This window comes from Macrobrachium nipponense, chromosome 2 (genome assembly GCF_015104395.2).
Source record: "Macrobrachium nipponense isolate FS-2020 chromosome 2, ASM1510439v2, whole genome shotgun sequence".
Lineage (NCBI taxonomy): Eukaryota > Metazoa > Arthropoda > Malacostraca > Decapoda > Palaemonidae > Macrobrachium > Macrobrachium nipponense.
In genome coordinates, this window is record NC_087201.1 from 155978725 (window position 1) to 156000656 (window position 21932).

A 21932-nucleotide genomic window follows, 5' to 3' on the forward strand; every position below is an offset into this window, starting at 1 on the left:
ATACTGTTGCGGCACTACTGCTACAGTAGTACTACTACGCTAGCACTGATACCCCACCCACATCTATGTATCGTTCCGCCATTCATAAAGTCTTTGGGTTTCAGAGCCGTTGGAATTTCTGTCTGGTGGATGGGCGGGGCAACATTTAGTCAAAAGGTGTTTGTTTACCTTGCTTACGTAATGAATGTTTTTCGACTCTTGGCTCGTAATCATTGGCCATGGCGTCGGCTAGATCATTTTTACTCTATAAAAATTAAAACTATCGGGTTTAGGTTATTGATAATGCTGACAAAATTTGTGTGTGGTTGTAAAATATACATATTTCAACTTTCAGCTACAACAGATGCTTTGACAAGGAGCAAAGTCCAAAAAAACCGTGTTACAGAGACCCTGAATCTCATAGTAGTAGGTATTAGACAATAGGCGAATCATCCCTTTAATTTTGTGTTTTTTAATCACTAACAGAATTTTTCACTGTTATGATGCTGTATAAATAAATATCAAGCATAAATGCCATTATTCACTTACGTTTTGGGTGCGACGTTTCAAAATTAAATAACTTATTTCGTAAAATATAAGACTTCAGTCAATAATTAATTAACGCCAAGGGGATCATAAGTGAAGTGTTTTTCGCCAAAATATAGTCTCTCGTTCTAATGGTGTTCGCATCCCATTCATGCATGAGTCTCACAAATATAAATATAAAGACGCCAAGGTTTAGTGGTCCAAAAGTTACCAGAAAATGTAAATTCTTTACACTAATACATATTTGTACCTTGATATTTGCTGTAGTGTTGGGTAAATACTTAATAATTTCCTCTAAAGCCAGAGCCAGTTATGAAGTCGGACACCGTATAAAATCGGTTGTCATTAGTCATATTTTACCACTTATTATTTAATCATAGGTCCTCATGCATAAGTACTACTATACTCGGTTTTTTCCATCTGTCCATCCGGCTGTGGTATTTGCGCATGGTAACACTGCGTTCCGGGCTTTAAATAATATCCTATTTCGAATATTAACAGTGTACCTAATTCGCATACAGTAAATTATTAAAACTTTTCAGTTGCAAATGTACACCCAGATATCCTTTTATTTACCTAAAACTTACACATAGCGTAACTATTTAAAAGCCAGGGACGCAGTGTTACCATGCGAAAACACCACAGGCTGATGTACAGATGGAAAAAAACCGAGTTTTTTTATAATTACATTTCTATCTGGACCGTGCATTCAGCTTACATTCAACAATAATAACAATATCCTATTCCGAATATTAACGGTGTAATTCACATACAGTGAATTATTAAAACAATTTTCAGTTGCAAATGTACACCCAGATATCCTTCTATTTACATAAAACTTAGACATAGCGTAACTATTTAAAACCCGGGACGCAGTGTTACCATGCGCGACCACCACAAGTGGATGGACAGATGGAAAAAAACAGAGTATAGGTGCATAAATGAAGACCACCGAGAAACTTCCTTTTTCCGTTTAATAATGAATGTGTCTGACATCTGGAAAGGGTGTTTAAATGAGATACAAAGGAAACAAGCTTTCTGTTACATTAATATAGAGCATAAAACAACATTATATGTGCAATAAGACAAGATTGTATAAATAATAACCCAATGAGGCCGAAAAATCATTAATCTAGTTGGTAGGTATCTAGATACCTTGTGATTAATGACTGTGCCAGCATTGATGCACAGTAGTGCAGAGATATGAGAGTCTTACGGCCCATGACATCAATTGCCACATCCAGCTTAACACAAAATTTTATTATAAGAAACCTCCCCGCCCTTTTTTTAAAAGACTTGATATACTATGCAATCCCGACATAAATTACAAATTTTAAAGCTCTAAAACAAACGTTTGAAATGCATGTTAGATCAGATAACATGCTTAAAACCATCTGTAGCTAATTGCCTTGAGTTGGTTCTACATGGAGTCAACACAGATTACAATAATTAACAGCTGTAGATTAAAACGGCCCTTAAGAAAATGCAAAATTCAAATGTTTGGTAAAATTTCAAATATTACTGTACAAAATAAGACTGAAAGATTAGTCAAATGGTAACACCCCTTTGTTATACTAGTCTACTTGTCAAGGCTTTGCTAAGCTAAGCAAAGGTATCAGTGCCAGTTCTGCAATCTAAGCTAAGATTAAGGTACTTAAAGTTACTTACCTTATCAGCATTCTGCATTCTGAATGCTTCATCCTTGAAGAATAGCTGGAGCTGCCTTTAAAAACCTCAAGTAACACATTAACAGTCTTATTTGAAGGCTAGAGGCTATGTGTTGTCCAAGCACTGATATAGTTGGAAATACAGCACTTACCAACAACAATAATCACACACTGGGTAAGGCAATTATGTATAGTAAAAATACCAAGACATCAACTTGCGTGTTAACAAATTCACTCAAGTTATGGCGATAATGGGGACAGACCAAGTGATCTGCTGCACCATCACATTTAAAGACATCAAGGTCGATGGCCAACATTTGGAAATACGACCATTAGTGTATCTCCTCATTTGTGATAAAAAAATTTTCATACCCTTGCACTGGATGCTTTATGGGCCATAAAATTGTTCTGTTCTTTCCTCTTTCAATATTGGATAGTGTGGTTTAGTATTTGCCACTTCTTTTTTTTTTTTTTTTTTTGCAATTAGAAATGTTTTGGCTACCTGTCTGTTTGGGACACTAGATCCAAAACAGACATCAATATGGATCATGCAAAAGTAGAAGTGTCATTTAAATGAATGTTTGCATCTGTATAAAAAATTGAAGGCACCCTTCAGCATCAAATGTGAAATATAAATAAATGGATAGTGTTATCTACATAGATTATAGAAGGGAGCCTTCAACATCAAATATGACCAAAGTCCTCAACATGAATGACCATCTATTTAAATGGTTGAAGGGATCCTCCAGATTCAAGTACGACATACGGAAAAGTACACTATACAGGAAGTGTCCTCAACATGAATACTATCAATATAAATGATAGAATGGTCTCTTCAGCATCAAACATGAAATATACAAAAGCTGGAGGTGTCCTTTAAGTAAATTATTGTCTTTATATATGACAGAAGGGTCCCTTCAACATTAAATTAATCTTCAGTGTGTCTTCCTTCTTACATTTCCAAATCTTTGTTTACTTTCAATTATGAGTATTCATTTCCTCTTTAACACTCACTAAAAGGGTCAATAAAATCCAAAATTTTCTACAAAAAGGAAAAATTTATTTCATTAAAATATATGTAACATTTCTTTATACTTATTCCCATATGTAATGCAATCAACATACAACTAACAATTTTTATTTAAATAATTACAGTACAGGTAATGCATAAACAAAAAGTATGCCTTCAGAACTTGCATACACTCTAAATTTAATCATCACTATCACTATCGAGATTAACTCTTCTCATCAACTTGGCTAAAGACAATGGGTGTTGGGATGATAAAATAAGATTCCCCTCACTATCAAAACCTTCTTCTTCATAATCTTCCGCATCATAGCTTTCATCAGTTTCATCTGAAAGAACAGCATTAGAATTACTTTAATCCACGGCGTCACTTGCTAAAATGTATAATCTTCCAATCACATCTTTGTCACAAACTCTCTGTCCATTAATTAACTGATCAGTTCAATTTCTCTTGTACAGTATGCATACATTGTGCATGAGAATACAAATGTCCACACATAATTATGCATAAAGAGTATACAGCACACATGCATATGACTTAAGTTATGTTAAGAGGTAAGAGAGCATATAATAGCATAGAATACTTACATAACTAAAGAGTAGGTAGGACACTAAGTCACGTCACAGACATAGGTATATTCATTACACTAACTGCTGTGTGTACTGGTGTAAAGTTCAACTTAGTGTGCTATTTAATTGTTTACCCATGTTTTTCTTTTCCAAATAATCATGATTTCTTCACATACACTGTATAAAGATCATGTCCAAATTTTCTAAGTTCCCTAAGGTTGTCACTATGGCTAGCATACAACATATACCATGATATGCTATAACATTTAATGTATATGCCCTTGAAAATCCAGAAAAAAAGAATTGAAAAGTACTGTACTGATAAACCATCATTATGGAAGTGGTATGCATTTAACTGCAAGCAAGCAAACCACATTAGAACACTGGGCCATGACTTGCATATAGTTAACATAATCTTTCCAGAGGCTAAGTCTTGAAATTAATAAGTAGTTATGGAGAAAACATTAAAAATGTGAAAAGTTATTCTGGAAACACTTTGATCTGAAAAGCTTACTTAGGCTACGGTTACTATGGATGCGAATTCTGACGAAAATGTCTTCTGACAAATACGTCAGAAATCCTCGTCAGAACAAGGTGGTTACACTGTACGCGTTTTCTGATATTCTGATAGTCATTACGTTTCTGCCGCCCAGCAAAGATGGACGAACTTGATCAATATTTTTTTCTTGAAAGTCCGCTAATAAAGTTAGTGTTGTTAAATGGTGGAAAAACTGAACATGTCAACCAGTTATTTTCTAACAGAGATGACAAAGGAGAGTTCCAAATGTTATTTCAAGAATTGTGGGACCAACCGGAAAAGTTTTTCGACTATTTCAGGATGAGACCAGCAACATTTGAATACATACTGAAGGGGATAGAAGAAAGCATAAAAAAAGTTCTCAAATTTTCGTGAATGTATTTCGGCAAAACAGACTGTCTGTAACTTTAAGGAAAGAAAAAATTTATGCTGAATTCAATTATTTACTTCCATGAAATTCTATATACATATTCAAAAATGAAATTATTTACTTCCATGAAATTTGATATACAGATTCAAAAATGAAAATGCAAACTGGTGAAATACAATTGAACAAAATTAAACGAATGGCACTTGCAAAAAATAAAAAGTGCAATAAAATATAACAAAATAAAATGAATGGCACTTGCTTTCTTAAATTGTATCTGGCGTCACACTTGAAAAGAACGAAGCAAGGTCTTCATGGCGAGGAACACTTAGTGGAGTTTCCACTTCTGACCCACTTGCCCAACTATCACTCGTCGATGAGTGTGTTGGATGGTGGATTGGCTGTACTGTTAAATGTTGACCTCTGAACCCCAAAAGATCCTCTTCACAAAACACTTGTTGGAATTTAGTCCTCACAAACATTTTTCTTTCTTCTGGTACTTTCCTCAAATATGGCAGTAAACTCATGAGAAAATGATAGTCCAGATCTTCGTTTAGAGAAGCTGAATTTCTTTCCTTGAACATTTGAATTTTTTGCTCTTCAAGCATAATCAATATTTTAACGCAGTGGCATTATTTAACTTGGCCATTTTTTTTAGTGTTTTGAATTTTTGCTTTAATATATATGTTGATTTATTTCATAGTAAATAGTTGTTTCTTATTACGGATTTCTATCAACTGGGATGTCATTTCGAGCACTAAGCTTCTCCTATAGAATTTCACACTGTGCTATTCGAAACATAGTGTACGAAACTTGTCAAGCTATATGGGAGTGCCTCTGTGGTATACATATGTCTTTGCCTACTACCGAGGAATGGAAAACCATCGCAAAAGACTTCTACAACAAATGGAACTTCCCCCAACTGCATCGGTTGTCTAGACGGGAAACACATTCGCATGAAATGTCCCGAACAAACAGGGTCGATATATTTCAACTATAAGTGTTATTTTTCTGTTGTATTGCAGGGAATAGCTAATACAAAATGATATTGTTAAGATACAATAAAGTTTTGTACATACTTACCTGGCAGATATATACTTAGCTATAGACTCCGTCGTCCCCGACAGAAATTCGAATTTCGCGGCACACGCTGCAGGTAGGTCAGGTGATCTACCGCCCCTGCCGCTGGGTGGCAGGAATAGGAACGATTACCGTTCTAGAACCAGATTTTCTCTTCCACCTGTCTCCTGAGGGGAGGTTGGGTGGGCCATCAATCGTATATATCTGCCAGGTAAGTATGTACAAAACTTTATTGTATCTTAACAATATCATTTTTGTACATGGAACTTACCCAGCAGATATATACTTAGCTGATTGACACCCTTGGTGGTGGGAAAGAGACAACTATTTACTGAATAGACAGGTAAACAACATACGTTGTAGGTAATAAATAAATAAAACCTTGGTTCCTACTTGATCAGGCGGAAGACTCCATGGCTAATGCCTAGGAATCTGCTTCGCCTCAAGAGCCTCAGCGAGGATGTGACCTATGGCTAAGAGTTCTTGTGGGTCTGTCGATGGGGTCTTATCCATTTACTCGACAGAGCCTCTTACATGACAATATGCCTATGCCTAGTGGCATAATTAAGGAGCACAACACCGATCCCGATCACCTGATCCTAACACGAGGGTTAGTGCTTAAGTTGAAAAGAGTTATCTACAAAACTCCTTTCAAACAACCCAAAGAAAAAACACGACGTTAAATAAAATTTAACTCACTAGTTAAGGATCAGTATCTGCTCCCTATCCCAGCAATGTATCCGCAGACACGTATCAACCAAGAGAGAAGGATCCCTCGAAGGTTTATCTTGACATCCTTCGGATAATGGGAAGTCAACACAGAGTTGCATCTCCCGTAATTTGTGACAGCTAATATGTCCTTATGACATATTGTTAGGGAAAGAACAAGAATTCGGAAAAGCTCGCACTTCATGCCACTTTTAATTCTCAGCTGTTTGAAGGAATCATCAATGCACTTATCAAGTGCTTAGGAGATCACAATGTCTCAAAGAAGGCCAGGGCGTTCTTTGATATAGATCTCTTCTGGGTGAAGCCTGGAGCCTGGCTAGCGCTTCGTGCCTGGCAGGCGCCTAGCGCCTGTCTAGCGCCTCGCGCCTGGCTGGAGCCTTGCGCCTGAATGGCGCCTAGAGCCTGGCTGGAGCCTCGCGCCTAGATGGCGCCTTGCGCCTGGCTGGCGCCTCGCGCTGCCTGGCTGGTGCCTGATTGGCTCCTCCTTCCTGGCTAGCGCCTCGCGCCTGGCTGGAGCATTGCGTCTGGCTGGTGCCTTGCGCCTGGAAGGCACCTGGAGCCTGGCAGAAGACTTCATGATTACTGTCTATGAGTCTGCATGCCTCAAGAGTTTCAGCGAGGTAGGGACCTATGACTGACAAACCCTTCTGGATCATGTCAATGGGGGCTAGCCCGCTTACACGACAGAGCCTTCTCGGATCGTGCCAATGGGGGCTGACCCACTTACATGGCAGAGCCTTACCTGTATCATATCAATGGGACTAGTCCTCTTACATGACAGAGCTTTAGGTTTCTCTTTACTGGAAGGAGCCTTGCGTCTGGATGGATCCTCAATCCTGACTGGAGCCTAGCCTTGAAGGAGCCTGGCACCTGGATGGCGCCTGGCTGGCTTCTAGAGCCTGGCTGCTCCTAGAGCCTGGCTGGCTCCTAGAGCCTGGTGGATCCTAGAGCCTGGTTGGCTCCTAGAGCCTGGCTGGCTCCTAGAGCCTGGCTGGTCCTAGAGCCTGGCTGGCGCCTCGCGCCTGGCTTGGCTCCTCCACACTTGCTGGAGCTTCGAGCTTGGAAGAGTCTCTAGGCTGTCTGGCAATGTCCACATCGGACACTCTTATATCTGTCCGATTTGTTCGCCTCATGGTGCATTTGCGCCAGGTTGGAGGCCCGCTCCTTCTCAGTATCCGACCATGACAGAGTTCCTTGGAACTGTCCGCCTCTGGCGTTTTTCGCCTGTATTGGCATTTGGCGCTTGGCTGGCGCTACATTGTCCGAGAGTCCTGAACAACCACATAGTTTATCAGGAGACTGGAGAAGGGTGGAAGAAATTCTTCCCCTTTGAGCTTTTGGCCCCTGGCAAGGGGAGGTGATTTTAGTCAGCTACACCCAGTAGACGACAGGATATCTAACAATACGAGAGAGAAGAGTCTTCCTCCGAGGAGGATCCTTCGTGAACACTTCTTTTGCTAACGAGATCTCTTCTTACATGTTGATGAGGTTCCTCGTTGCAGAATCTTCCCTATCCTTGCCCGAAGGAAGGGAAGGAGTCTGGAAGTCGAAGGAGACTCTGAGCTGAAATTGGGCGGAACCCTGATTTCTAGCTCTTATTGCATCCTTCTGAATACCTTCTGGGAAGCATTTTGAGCCCTCATCGCACCCCGAAGACTCTGTAGGCAAACGTTTAAACCATCTCTTCTTCTGTAGATGAAAATGTAAGTACCCTGCCTGGGCAACTAAACTTCTATCTGAAAGCGTTGCGTCAGGAATAGAGGGATTTATTTCTTTTGCCAGACATACTATGCTGGCAAGAACCCATTGCCGAGTCTCCATTGAATCTGATGCGAGATTCCAATGCACAAAAAATTCACTTGTCTTCTTGGTCGTTTAGGGCTAAGAGAAACAAAGAATTCCTTCATAAACTTCCTCAAAGAAGTTTGATGAGGAGCAGTTCCATTTTGTCGGAACACGGAATCTGTGGCCACAAAAAAAAAATCCCATTCGAAGTACATGATATCCTACTCTTGTCGTATTGCGGTATCGTATAAGATCCCGAAGATCTTAATCCTCTGTTATCTCTAATTCCCTTTGTAGAGACAGAGTATGGCCTTTTACTGCGTTCTTTTATAGCAGATATATACATAGGTGATTCTTCCCTCTGAAAGTGAAGAAAAAACCTCGCTATGTGGCTCACAGAGGTATCGGAAGAGGACAGTTTCCTCATTCCATCTAGCACGATCTGCAGCAATTCTATGTCTTAGCCATGACTATTGTCATTTACCTTGAAAAAACCTCTCATTCATGTCCACTTCTGGTCAGTCTGCACGCGGACAGACTCAGAGTGGAGAGGTTTTATAGGTCTATTTATAATAGATTCTGATAGAATATCCAGATACTCTTGGAAAAGCCTTACGAAACATGCTGTGAGAAGAACGTGACTTCTGGTGAATCCAACCTCTCTAAGGCCAAAATGAGGCATACATCCTCTCTTCCTTTGACGCCCAGTTATCTTAATATCTGTTAAGAATTTATAACTAGGGGAAAAAAGGCTAAAGTTTATTCCCCTTCTTTAAATTTAAAGATGTCTTATATTGCTACCTCTCTTGGTTCGAGGAAAAAGAAGCAGTCTAAAGGAAGCCTGTTCGTCTTCTACCTTACAAAGAGATCTATGAAGAAGACTTTCCGCAGGTTCTCACAACTCTTTTCAATAAATGTTAGACATACGTTAACAGTTATTATCTTCGATCGAGAAGGTTCTCACGGACATGCAAAATCTTGCATCGAACCTCTTAAGGATCGTTAACGTTCCGTGTCTGTTCCCAAATAGGTTCTCTTTTGTTAACGCGAACAGGGGCGAAAAAAGAGATTCTCGATGCTCTTTGCGATATGAGAGAGTCGTGGAATTGGCCTAAGTGATTAAAATAAAATAATTTCATCATTCCTTGTAAGCGACCCCCTTTTCGATTAAATGGGTAACGAAATCAGGAACGAATCTTGCCGTTACCGAGCCTGCTGTCCGAGAGGCTACTGGACTCTTAGGTTAATAACTCGCTAAAACGAGAAAATATCTTGGATGGTGCTTCTGGCGCGGCAGGCGCTTCTGGCGCAATTTGCGCCAGGCTGGCGCTTCCTTCTAGTTCTTTTTAGGTTATGTGCCATAACATCTATGCTTTATGGTACCCGACATCCTTCACATGTTAATTCCGTTCTTAGTGGGAAAAAAACTTTTATATACGTAGTATAGTCCATTCAGGGAAACAACTTCTGCCACTAAGAGAATGTTTCCCATCCGACTCACCCAACTTCTCTTGAGCAATATCCGAATTTAAAAAGGAAAAAAATTGTGTGCGTTTCTCGAAAGAATGAGAGAATTATATATATCGCGCGCTGCCGTATTAGAATCCTTTATAATACTGTCACATTGTGGTAAACAGCATTAATCTAGGAAACCTTTGTAAGGATACTAGGAATTCTGTAGTTAACCTCGGTATGTGCATAAGACTTGACCATACCGTAGTCTTAAAGTGAATTCTCTACTACATTCATCTTCTCACTAAGCATGTACTCTAATAAGCCATGCTTTCGTAAGCATGAGAGCATTATACAATATAGAGTTCCGCTGCGTTAGAATCCTTTAAAAATGTTACCTACGGTAAACAGCATTGAAATGTTGTAATATCTTTCTTATTGAAAGCTTCTTAGCAAAAGGCAGACAATATTTTATTTATGTTTGCTTAACTATCCCCTCAATCCGAGGCTAAAACCACGATTGTAGGGGAGAGACACGGTTATTCATTCCATCCCGCAGGAGAGAGACATGTTACCGACCACTCATGACCGACACCTACATGATACTGCGTTGGTGTCTAAGCGATAGCAGTCTCGTTAGCCGACATGCCTTACTCTTCCAGAGTTGCCAGCTACTCCATTTAATAAAGGAATCTTATAAAATTATTATCGAACTTCAGGAAGTTCTTATAATGCATATCTAAGCGAAACAAGACTTCGATAAATCTAGAAGCTAAGTAGGTGTTGTCTTAAACAATCCCTTTAAGCGTAGTCCTTCCTAGGAAATTCCTGGAAGGATACTGGTAACTGAGTTGCTCAGCAAAGAAGTAACTACGGTATGTGCTTATGATTTGCCGTATCGTATTCTCATACAGCAGATACTCTACTACCTTCTTTCCCTGCCGAGGCAGATAGAGAAAGGATATTCTGGTGCCTGGATCCTTGCACCTAGCGCCTGGAATGTTCTCCGCACGCTAGAAAGGAGACTCGCTCCTGGAACGTTCCGCTTGCGTGGAAGGTCCCGTGCGCCCTGACAGTTCAAGCGCCTACTAGACCCCTTTTAGAAAGAGCCTCTTGCCCCCCGGAAACGTTCAATGGAAGGATCGTTCTGATTGCCACTCTACTGTAAGGCTCCTTGCTCTAGCCGTCTGTTTTTCTGGCGCAATTTGCGCCAGGCTGGCGCTTCGTCTCTTTGAAGGCGCCTTGCGCCAAGAAAAATTTTCTAGAACGCGGCTCGCGTTTGGTTGTAGGAACGCGGCTCGCGCTAGTCTGTTAGCTGGAACGCGCCTCGCTGCTGGCTATAGGAACGTAGCTCACGCTAGCTTGCTGGAACGCGGCTTCCTGGCAGCGGCTGGCTCTTGCTCAGTGTTCTCTTAGTTTTCAGAGAACGCGCTAGATCATCGCTCCAAACATACATTCTTCGTCTTTTCGGATGTAAGATGAAGAGACGCACTTTTTTTAAGGATGCCTTATCAATGGCTATCCTTGGCAGTCTGGGACGTTCTACAGAACCTGCCGAGGGGGACGCCTGACCGGTGGGGGTTTCTCCCTAACCTTCCTGCGGCTGTCGACTTTCCTCCTCCACTGGGTCTGGGAGTTTGGAAGAGGTCTAGGCCTGGAAGCGCTACGGAGCCGATCAGACGCACCCTCCACTGCACTGGGAACACTATATTCACTTCTTACCTTTTTAGAGCTCGCCTTTTGAGCTCCATCCATTTATCTTCAAATTTGCACATATGAATTTGTAGATTCTGTGGAGTAAGAAGGTGATGAGGATGCAACAACTACTAGAATTGTCAATACTCTAACTGCTCGTTAGTACGAGAGCTCTTAAAGCTTCTAAAGGAAGCGTATCTAGTTATATGCTTTCTGACTTCCTAAAGTAGGAAGTTAGATCTTATATTTCCTTCATCAAGTTCTAACACTTATACACGTATTAGTGAAAAAAAAAAATATCAATATTTCCCTTATTGCAAAATATGTGTCTACCGAAAAATTCGGTAGTTTCACGTAATATATTCTTCGAAATTTCGAAGCCAAATTCATTAAAAAGTTAATAAAAGCGTATGCCAAACCAAAGACCCAGTACTTCCCTGCAAAAGACAGCCCAGAAGGTCGATGGCGATGAAAAAACGAAAATCAAGTCAGGAGGTAGCAACAACGTATGTTGACACTACCGCGACAGAGAAAATCTGGTTCTAGAACGGTAATCGTTCCTATTCCTGCCACCCAGCGGCAGGGGCGGTAGATCACCTGACCTACCTGCAGCGTGTGCCGCGAAATTCGAATTTCTGTCGGGGACGACGGAGTTTATAGCTAAGTATATATCTGCTGGGTAAGTTCCATGTACAAAATTACAAGTTCATTACTGTCGAAGTTGGAGCTTACGGTAAGCAAAGTGATGGGGGAACCTTTTCAGATTCAAATGTTTATCAACGGTTTGAAGCAAACACTTTAAGCATACCAGAGAATGAAAATATTCCTTCAACCAACATTTCAGCACCCTTTGTTCTGTTGGGGGATGATGCCTATCCTCTGAAAACTTATTTACTGAAACCATATTCAAGGCAAAGACTTACTATTGAAGAACGGATTTTTAATTATAGACTATCAAGAGCTAGACGGTGCGTGGAATGTGCCTTTGGTATTCTGGTAGCAAAATGGAGGTGTTTAAAAACTGAACTGCAAATCTGTCCTGATAAAGTAGACATTGTAGTTAAATGCGTTTGTCTTTTGCATAATATAATCATCGATAAGGAAGGTCTTACTTCCCTTGATATTCCTGAGATGGACATTGAGCCCTTACACAATGTCCCAGTTTCACGGAGATATAATCACTACGGAAGAAGCGCAAATGAGGCTAGAGAAACCTTGAAGAATTATTTTGTTAGTCCAGCAGGTGAAATTCCGGTTCAATACAACCTACTGTAATAATCTATAGCTCTAAAAGTCATGTTCTTCATGGATAAAATGTAAGCATTAATCATAATTTCTTATGTAATTAAACCAATTATTGGTCAAGATTTACTATTACAGAATTGCTTATTAGGCAATAAAAATTCTCATAATCTTTGTAGTAGTATGTTATGGTCTCAAGTAAAATAACACACACAGGAAGTCATAAAAAAATATAAAAAAATACACTCAGTAATGACACACTGTAAACAATTTGGCTCTGAACACTACCCGAACGGTGCCCGAGCCGCTACACCACTGTCTGTATACGCAAAGTTATCTAGTTCTTTACTAAAAACATATAGAATTATTTTTATTATAAATCATTTACCGTTAATTACAGCAAGTAATATGCAAGAAATTCTGTAATAGTAAATTATGTCCCAATTACTTTTTAATTGCTTAAAATGTAAACCCCACATCAAAATAAAAAATTGTACTTACTGCTAGTGTTGAGTTCTGTAACAATCTTCTCCCACTATTGTAAAGAAATATCTCTTTTATGGTAATTTTTGTCTCTCATATCTCACAAACACCTGTTCTCATACACAAGGCTGATCAATTTATCATTATCCATGGTGGAATAATAAAATCAATCGAAATTCAACGCACAAAAATACCAAAAACAGACGCAGGTCGCATGAAAAAATCAAACTTGTTTGAACGCTCAACTGGTTCTGACGACTTCGTACGTGTTCTGACGTGTTTGTTGCTGCCACTGTAAACACACTCATTGGAATGAATGCATGCGTTTGTTTTTTCTTTGAATTCGTCAGAACTCGTCTGAACAGATATTCATCAGAATTTGCATCCATAGTAACCATAGCCTTAGGCTTTCAACCCAAATGAGCTAAAAATTATAGACTTTCAGGGAATGGAAAATTTACCAAACCTTTTGCTCTTCCCAAGAACTTAAGAAGTTGCAATTCATGTAATACTATATTAGTTCTAATCTACATATTGCAAATTATAGACATAACTATACTTACATCTTTTGTTAGTTTTTCTTATCTGGGAATTCAAATAATCCTCTTCATCTCTGCAAAAGAACATGAATCAATTGAACACTCAATATTCCTCCAGTTTTCAATAGTTTTCAATAAAATTTAAAGACAAGCTCTTCCTCCAGCAAATAGACAAACATAATTGATATCACTTGGAAAACCAGTCTAAAATACTTACTCATATGGACTATCATCATAATCAGGATAATCATTCCTCCAGTTTTCCTCCTCATTTTCATCATCATCATCCTCATACTGATCATCACTCTCTGATTCAGTTACAGATTCAAACAGCTCCCTTTCAATTCTGCATAAAAAGAAAATCACAATGGATAATTTATACATTATAGGCTATAAATAATTCTAAAAATATTAAAATTTCTAGGTTTCTGAAATATTAAACATCTGGGTAATCATATTAATCAGAAGAAGCCTTATTTCAAAAAGGACATATCCCACTGATACCAACTTGCTTCACAAGCAACAGAACACTTCCACTAAGCATGCCTATATCCTCATCTGACACTCCACATCATCCATCATTTTACTCTGCTAATCTAACCACACAGAATGAGTGTGAGAGGAAGAAGCAGGCAAAATACCCTTATGAAAAATGGGTTTGTATGAAAACCATGTTTTTCATACAAGTCACTTGTTTACTACAACCCCAGTAATCATAAAATGCCCAAATCACTATTTACAATTCGGGAGGAATGAAAATCTCCTTACAAATAATTATGAGTATGAAAAAGGGCTGTGTCGATCAAGTCTTTGATACATCTGTAGATGCTAAAGCCAAAGGCTTGTATTCACCAGAGGCAAAAGTTCCATATGTCTGAGTACTCACCAAATAAGTGGGCTTTTTTTTAATCCATAATTTCCACCCTTGAAGGTGCCACAAAGAAGGTAGGATTAAGAGGAGATAAAAATACTGTAGTTCACACTGCCCTCACCCCCACAGTACTGCATGTCCCACTGAACTACCAGTCCAAGATAAGGAAAAGTAACACCAACAGTTCCCAGCTCAACAGAATAATATCTGAAATATCCTCATAAGCCCTCATTATAACCTGTCTGACCCAGAAGGCCACTGTATTTTTAAGGATCAGTCTCCTTAACTTCAGTATTCAGGAACAGTCTCAAAATGCAAGGGCATGACTTTAGTCCTATCATGGTAAAACATAAAGCTCAAATAAAGAAAAAAAGCAAAACATTCTCAGACAGACAGTAGTGCCAGAAGTAACAAAGGATGGTTAATTCCATCTTCAAACCTTCATGCTGAGTTTTTACCACAAAGTTTAGGGTAAAAAAACAGAACAACTGATGACCATATAAGGTATGGAGCTCACCAATCCTTTTCAAGGGTGCTGGCACATATAAAATCACAGAGGCACAACACACAAACATAAACTCCAGCAAAGTATGAGGAACAACAGCACAAGATAGTGCTTTCATAGCACTGGAGTTCAGTTTACACACTTCAACAAGAAAGAAAACCCATGTGTAGTCGAGTTGATTTCCTCTTAACGGAAGAATGAGACGTCTACCGAGAGCATTGGAAATTCTGAAAATCATTTGCCCTGAGGCTACGAGGGCTCTACAGGAGACACTAAGCAATTCTTGAACTTGAAATTGCTCAATAGTATTTTTTCTGGGGGATTGACCTGTGTCACCCAGTGAAATGTACCTATAGCACTCATTTCTAGGTATGAATAAATGCTAAATATACCAGAGAAAAAAGCCATATGGAATGCCAGAGTTACTACTTCTGGATCGATCACCCTCAAAGGGTGTCGGTACAGCATCGGGGCGAGCGGAAGCCACTATCACTGATACTTCGCCAAATAGCTCTCTCCTCTCTCAAAATCCCCTGCCAGAGAGGTGCAGTTACAACGGCCACCTTCCGCTCGTCACTACTACCTCTGCCAAGAAACCTCATTCCATTCATAGCACTTGCTACTCGAACCACTTTATTTTTCGCTTGAGATCTTTTTGCTATAACTCTGATCATAATGTCTTCTGATCTTCAAGAAGCATCTTCATCTAAGTTGAGTATATTATTTGTTGACTTTGAACGTGGTTTGACAACAGTTTGTCCTTATTTGAGAAGTTTTTAGTTGAGATGTTTTTATGTTGTGTATGTGGAGGAAGCCCTCATTCAGGGAGCCGCCATGTTTACATCAAGGTACCGCGTTACTCAGTCTTCTCAACTTTTTTATTTTTTCGATGAATATCTTATTTTCACCACTATTGCACATCACAGTAAGCATTACTGTTGTCGTGAAATTTTACCATTTCACTCCTGATGTGTACCGATAGGCTTACGTATCACGGTTGGAGGCATTACATTTTTTGGCCTTAATTAGAGGGTTTCCCTCGTTAGTCATCGTCCTTCATGAGCGATTTGGTTCCTTCATGAGAGTGCTGTTTTATTTCAAAATATTTCATGTGTGAGTAGTGTGTTGGAAGCGGGCTAGGCTAGCTAGCCTAGTACTACGCCAGTTATTATTTTTGGAGTTAAAGGAAAGCACTCATCCATCCGCTACCCTCATGCATGTTGTGTATGTGGTAATTTTGTATTATCTTATTATAATATTATATTGATATGCTAATTTTATTTTGATGAGGTTAGTTTGGAAGTCCCACACGAATATTACCAACCCTAGCCTACCTGACCAGATCGAGGCCTAGGTTTTGGAGGGTAGGCTAGACGTTTGAGAGTGCTACTCACTACCCATAGTTGGTACTAGTCCTGGCTTACCTGACCAGACAGACATATTGGTTTTGGAGGGTGATCCATCACTAGAGAGTTCTTCTCTTGTTACGTAAATATAGGTGCTAGGCCTGTCTTACCTGACCAGGTCGATACTTTCGATTTTGGAGGGTTATGTTAGGCTCTAGAGTGTCCTCTTTCGTGACGTACCAGTAGGCGCTATCCTAACCTACCTGACCAGATCGGTGTATCCGATTGAGGAGGGTTAGGCTAGGCTCGTAGATGGGCTTGCCTTTATTCGTAGGTACTTCTAATAATTTTTTATCAATAAATTTTGCAAGTATAGCCTTGGCTGTTACCTCCTTTAGGGTGTCAGTTGGCATGCCGCCTTCTGCCCCTTTAGTAGTAGGCTACTTCACGGCTTCTCGGAGGGTGGTAATCACCTGACCGGTGTCTGTTGCCACGCGATTACTATTCTACCTTTCTCCTCCGGGCTCTTCCTTCCATTCCGGACTCGTTCCGGCGGTGCTTCGTTAGCTCGCTGACCAAGTAATCCTACCAGTGAACAGTAGCTGGAGCGTCGAGCACTGTTCCGGGGGATTAGTCAGAGGAGGTTAAGGATTAGTAGATTATGTAGTTTCTGTTGGTATGTCTCCGGGCCTGTGTTTATTCCGGTGAGGTGTGGTCTACCATCACATGCGCCAGAATTTTATACGCCGGAGTTCTATGTACCGCTGTTCCCACCGCTCTGTTTTCCGTATTTCTCTGTTATTATCGCTGCTTTCCCCACTCCGGTGGGGGCAGAACTAGGCTTAGGCAATGCATTTCCAATTGACTTGGAATTGCTATCCTACTCCGGTGTGATCAGACTCAGGCTTAGGTTTTACCTTGTTTCCCTGTTCTGTTCGTATCAGGCCAACTCCGCCAGTCATAGCTATTGCGATACCGAGATTATGGATTCCGGAGCAGGCGGAGACAATCAGAGCTTTTACGTTATGTAAAATTATAATAGTTGATGTTTACCTCTAGTGAGTTTTAGTAGAACTAGTCTAAGTGTAAACATACCGCCGGAATTAACTCCGGCGGAACTATTTGAAGATATTCATGTACCAATTTTAACTTACAGATGGTACGCTGTCAGGAGTTGGGTTGTACAGCCGCCCTCCAACAACCGTGTGGTCATGAGGTCTGTTGTTCTCATGCCAGTTGTGCTGTGGAGGTCGATAACCTCTTGGTATGGCACCCGGACGGCTGTGAAGTTTGCTACTCCTTGTTTGAATATGTGACTGATGAGTTGGTAGGTACCATTCTCACCTTGGTAATGTTCTCTATCTGTATGACACATCCTTACATATATATTTGAAAATATGACATGTTCCGCCACTGGAGGATCTGATTTCGTCCTCTCTTATAGACTCCTCAGGTGCTCAAAACCTCTTCATTGGCGACCCTAAGGATCTGGGTTGGAGGTTTTGGTAGGAACGTCGCTGCCGGATGCCCCTATGTACTGTCGGAGGAGCTTTGTTCGTTACTGTACCCGAACGCGAGGACTTTTTCGGCAGTAGCTAGGGAGGTGGCGGCCCCTATTATTGCCAAAATACGAATGGAGACCCAGGGGCCTCCGGAAGACCAAGACGCCTTGTGCAAGGAGGTGGCGGAAGAGGTGGCGGCCATCAGTATCCATCTTGAACCCATGACCGTCGACGCGCAGGAAGATGGTAGGGAAGTAAGTGAGGCAGGTAGTTTTAGTTCTAGATCTGTTAAAAAGAAATCACTTTCTTTCAGTCCAACTCCGTCTTCTTCCTCTTCTTTCCAGGGCTTCTCAAAGTCCAGGAACCTTGGGGACAGGTCTGGTTCCGTGATCCCCAAGGTGAAAGCCCTGAAAAGACGACTCTGCCTACGACTACCAGACCAAATAAACCTACTCTAGCGAGTTCCGCCAGGTCGTCATTGGCTCCTACGCCTATGACTTCCTCGGCTAAAGCTACTCCCCCACCTAAGAGGTCGAGAGCTAAGGTATCTAAAGCCAGACCTACGGAGTCCGGCTTCGATCCTGATGCCTTCACTAATCTTCTAATGGAGAAGATGGGCAATATCGTGGACTCAAGGTTTAAGTCGATGTCTTCTCAGCTCGCTTCGAGCTTGGAAACATCAGATCAGTTCATCCTGTCTCTGGCTAGAGACTACAGGTCCAGGAGAGTTTGCTGGCCAGACTTACGCAGTCCGGAGGCACACAGCAGTCCTTCGTTGTGCTGGACGCTTCTAAGCTTCTGCCATTCGAGAACAGCAACCCATGGCAGTTGGCTCTGCATGCTCCCTTTTCGGATGGCATGCTGACGATTGAAGGCTGTGGAACCCATCCCGTGGAAGATTACGAGTTCTTCCCAGCAGACCTCCAGTTTCCCTTCCCAAGCTTCGCTCGGTTAGCTGAGGAAACATTAGTCAGGGTAGACAGGGTCCCAAAGGAAACTGTAATTTATCCTAGGGACCAGGCACAGTCGGCATGGGTCCGCACCCTTTCAGAAAGGGAGTGCGTCAACACTAGACTGACGCCACACAAGGGTTGCTACACCATGTTCTTGGTGAGGGATAACATCCCAACCCTTTGCACGTCTAAGATCACGGAGTTAACTCTGCAGGCCGGAGTGGAGGAGAAGCCGATGCCTCAGCTTCGAGAGACAGAGCCTACCTCTCTGGTCTTTCCCAGAGATCTGGAGTGCTGGGTGGGCGCTCCAGAAACGTTCACAGTGGGCAAACTCGATCCGGAGTGTGCTTCCACTCAGTTTAGTGAACGACTACCCTGAATCCCGGAGGCCATGGTAAAGGCAGAATTTGAGTCCAGGTGCAGACTGAGTAGGTCAATCAACTCTATTACTACATCGGAGTTGACGGCTTCTGTCTACTCTGAGGAACCTCTATTCTGGGTTCTAACAAAGTCACTTTTACAGACCTTTCAGTATGACCTTTATGACTTTGTGGTTGCTAGGCGGAACTGCAGGAAACATGTCTTTGCCGATGCTTCCATTAGACACGAGCCTAATAAGCTCATTAAAGCAGCAATCTGGGGACCTAACCTCCTTCCTGAAGACGTATTTAACAGCGTCATCAGTGAGGCTGCTAGGGCTAATCAGAACCTTCGTGTCCGCTGGGGTCTTCCTTCCAAAAGGAAGTTCTATGAGACCTACGGACCGCAGCCCAAAGGTAGGAAGAGGGTCAGGAAGTATCAGCCCTTCCAGGCCCCTCAGACACAGATGGTGATTCAGGCAGTTCCCATCTCCCAGATTGGTCAACCTTCAACCTCTAAGGCACGACCACAACAACAATTGGTGTTGCTGCAGAGTCAGCCAACTCAACAGTCCTCGAGTTCGGCTACTTTTGTGACGTCCCCAGCCTTCAACGCTTTGTTTGAAGCACAAGGGGCATTTCGAGGCTATAACCGACATGCAAGGGGAAGCAGAGCAAGAGGTGCTTACTGCCACAGAGGTGGTTCCAGAGCTCCCTCCAGAGGCAGAGGTTCCAGAGGAGGCAGAGGAAGTAAGACCTCATCCAATCTATGTATGAGCCTCTCCAGGTAGACGGGAGACTGTACCTCTTCCGGGACCATTGGACCTTCAGTCCATGGGCCCACAGTATCGTATCAAAAGGTCTGGGGTGGAGATGGATAAAAGGGCCTCCTCCACCAATCAGATTCCACCAAATTCCAACAACAGATCTCCTAGACTATGCCAAAGACCTTCTTCAAAAGAAGGCAATAAAGAAAGTCAGACACCTGAAATTTCAAGGACGTTTGTTCCCCGTGCCAAAGAAGGACACGGACAAACGAAGAGTGATTCTGGACTTGTCCCGCTCAACTCGTACATTCAATGCGAAAAGTTCCGCATGCTAACTGTCTCGCAGGTGCGGACCTTACTTCCCCGTGGGGTCGTCACCACTTTTATCGATCTTACAGACGCTTATTATTACGTCCCGATAGCGAGAAACTTTTCTCCCTACCTAGGCTTCCAACTAGGAAGACAGGCTTACTCGTTCAGAGTCATGCCATTCGGGCTCAATATAGCGCCCAGAATATTCACCAAACTAGGAGAGACAGTAGTTCAAGAACTAAGAGCTCAGGGGGTTACGCTAGTAGCTTACCTAGACGACTGGCTCATTTGGGCACCCAACGACAAAGAATGTCGCAGTGCAACAGCCAAAGTAATAAAATTTCTAGAGTATCTGGGATTCCAGATAAACAAGGAAAAGTCCCGTCTCATTCCGGCGTCTCGCTTTCAATGGTTAGGAATTCAATGGGATCTAACTGCACACAAACTATCTCTTCCGCCAACCAAGTGCAAAGAGATAGCGAGAGCTACGAGACAATTTCTCAAGAACAAACAGGCTTCTTGTCGTACCCAAGAAAGAGTCTTAGGTTCACTTCAGTTTGCTTCAATAACAGATCTTTTGTTGAAAGCCAGACTGAAGGACATCAATCAGGTATGGTAGAGAAGAGCCAACAGTAGACTCCAATTTCCCCCGCCGTCTCTAGTAGTCCACACGGACGCCTCTCTGAGCGGATGGGGGGGCTATTCTCAGTACAAGAAGGTTCAAGGAACGTGGTCAACAGTATTCCGCCAGTTCCCTATCAACATCCTAGAAGCAATGGCCATTTTCCTGACCCTGAAACGACTAGCTCCGGCCAGGAATATTCATATCAGAGTAGTCTTGGACAGTGCAGTGATAGTTCACTGCCTAAACAGAGGAGGTTCCAAGTCGAGCCACATAAATCACGTGATGATAGCAATCTTCTCGTTGGCAATGAAACATCATTGGCACCTGTCAGCTACTCACCTGGCAGGAGTACAGAATGTCATTGCGGATTCACTCTCCAGGACAACTCCGCTGGAATCGGAGTGGTCCTTGGACACAAAGTCATTCAATTGGATTTGCCTACAAATACCGGGCCTTCAGGTAGACTTGTTCGCCACGTAGTCCAACCACAAACTTCCATGTTATGTGGCTCCCAATTTGGATCCTCTGGCTCACGCCACAGATGCGATGTCCACAGACTGGAACAATTGGCAGAAGATTTACCTATTTCCGCCAATAAACCTTTTGATGAAAGTTCTACACAAACTCAGATCTTTCAAAGGGCGGATAGCACTGGTAGCACCCAACTGGCCAAAGAGCAATTGGTTTCCTCTTCTACTAGAGTTGAAACTCCGTCCCAGACGGATTCTCAACCCAAAGTTGACTCAGGTGGTACAAACTCAGACTGTCAGCTTCCTCAAGAATTCTGAATGCCCTAACTTTATGGACTTCATGAAGTTTGCGGTACAGAAAGGTGCTAATATTGATCCACTAAACACATTGTTTGTGGAATCAGACAAAAGAGAATCGACACTCCAGCAGTATGATTCAGCAGTGAGGAAGTTAGCCATCTTTCTAAAAGAATCAGATATTCAGACAATGACTACGAATCTGGCAGTTTTATTTTTTAGAATT

At 41.7% G+C, this 21932-nt stretch overlaps 1 protein-coding gene across 1 annotated transcript in view; it reads right to left on the reverse strand.

Annotated features, from left to right (window-relative positions):
- Window positions 1–3230: 3230 nt before the first annotated feature.
- The window catches only part of LOC135221060 (probable RNA polymerase II nuclear localization protein SLC7A6OS), a 70409-nt gene continuing 51707 nt past the window's right edge, over window positions 3231–21932 (reverse strand). Inside the window, exons 6-8 of the mRNA XM_064258806.1 lie at window positions 13917–14045; window positions 13724–13773; window positions 3231–3548 (exon numbers count right to left, since the gene is read on the reverse strand). Of these exons, the coding sequence (XP_064114876.1) occupies window positions 3403–3548; window positions 13724–13773; window positions 13917–14045 (325 nt within the window). The 3' untranslated portion in view covers window positions 3231–3402. The remainder of the gene's footprint in view (window positions 3549–13723; window positions 13774–13916; window positions 14046–21932) is intronic.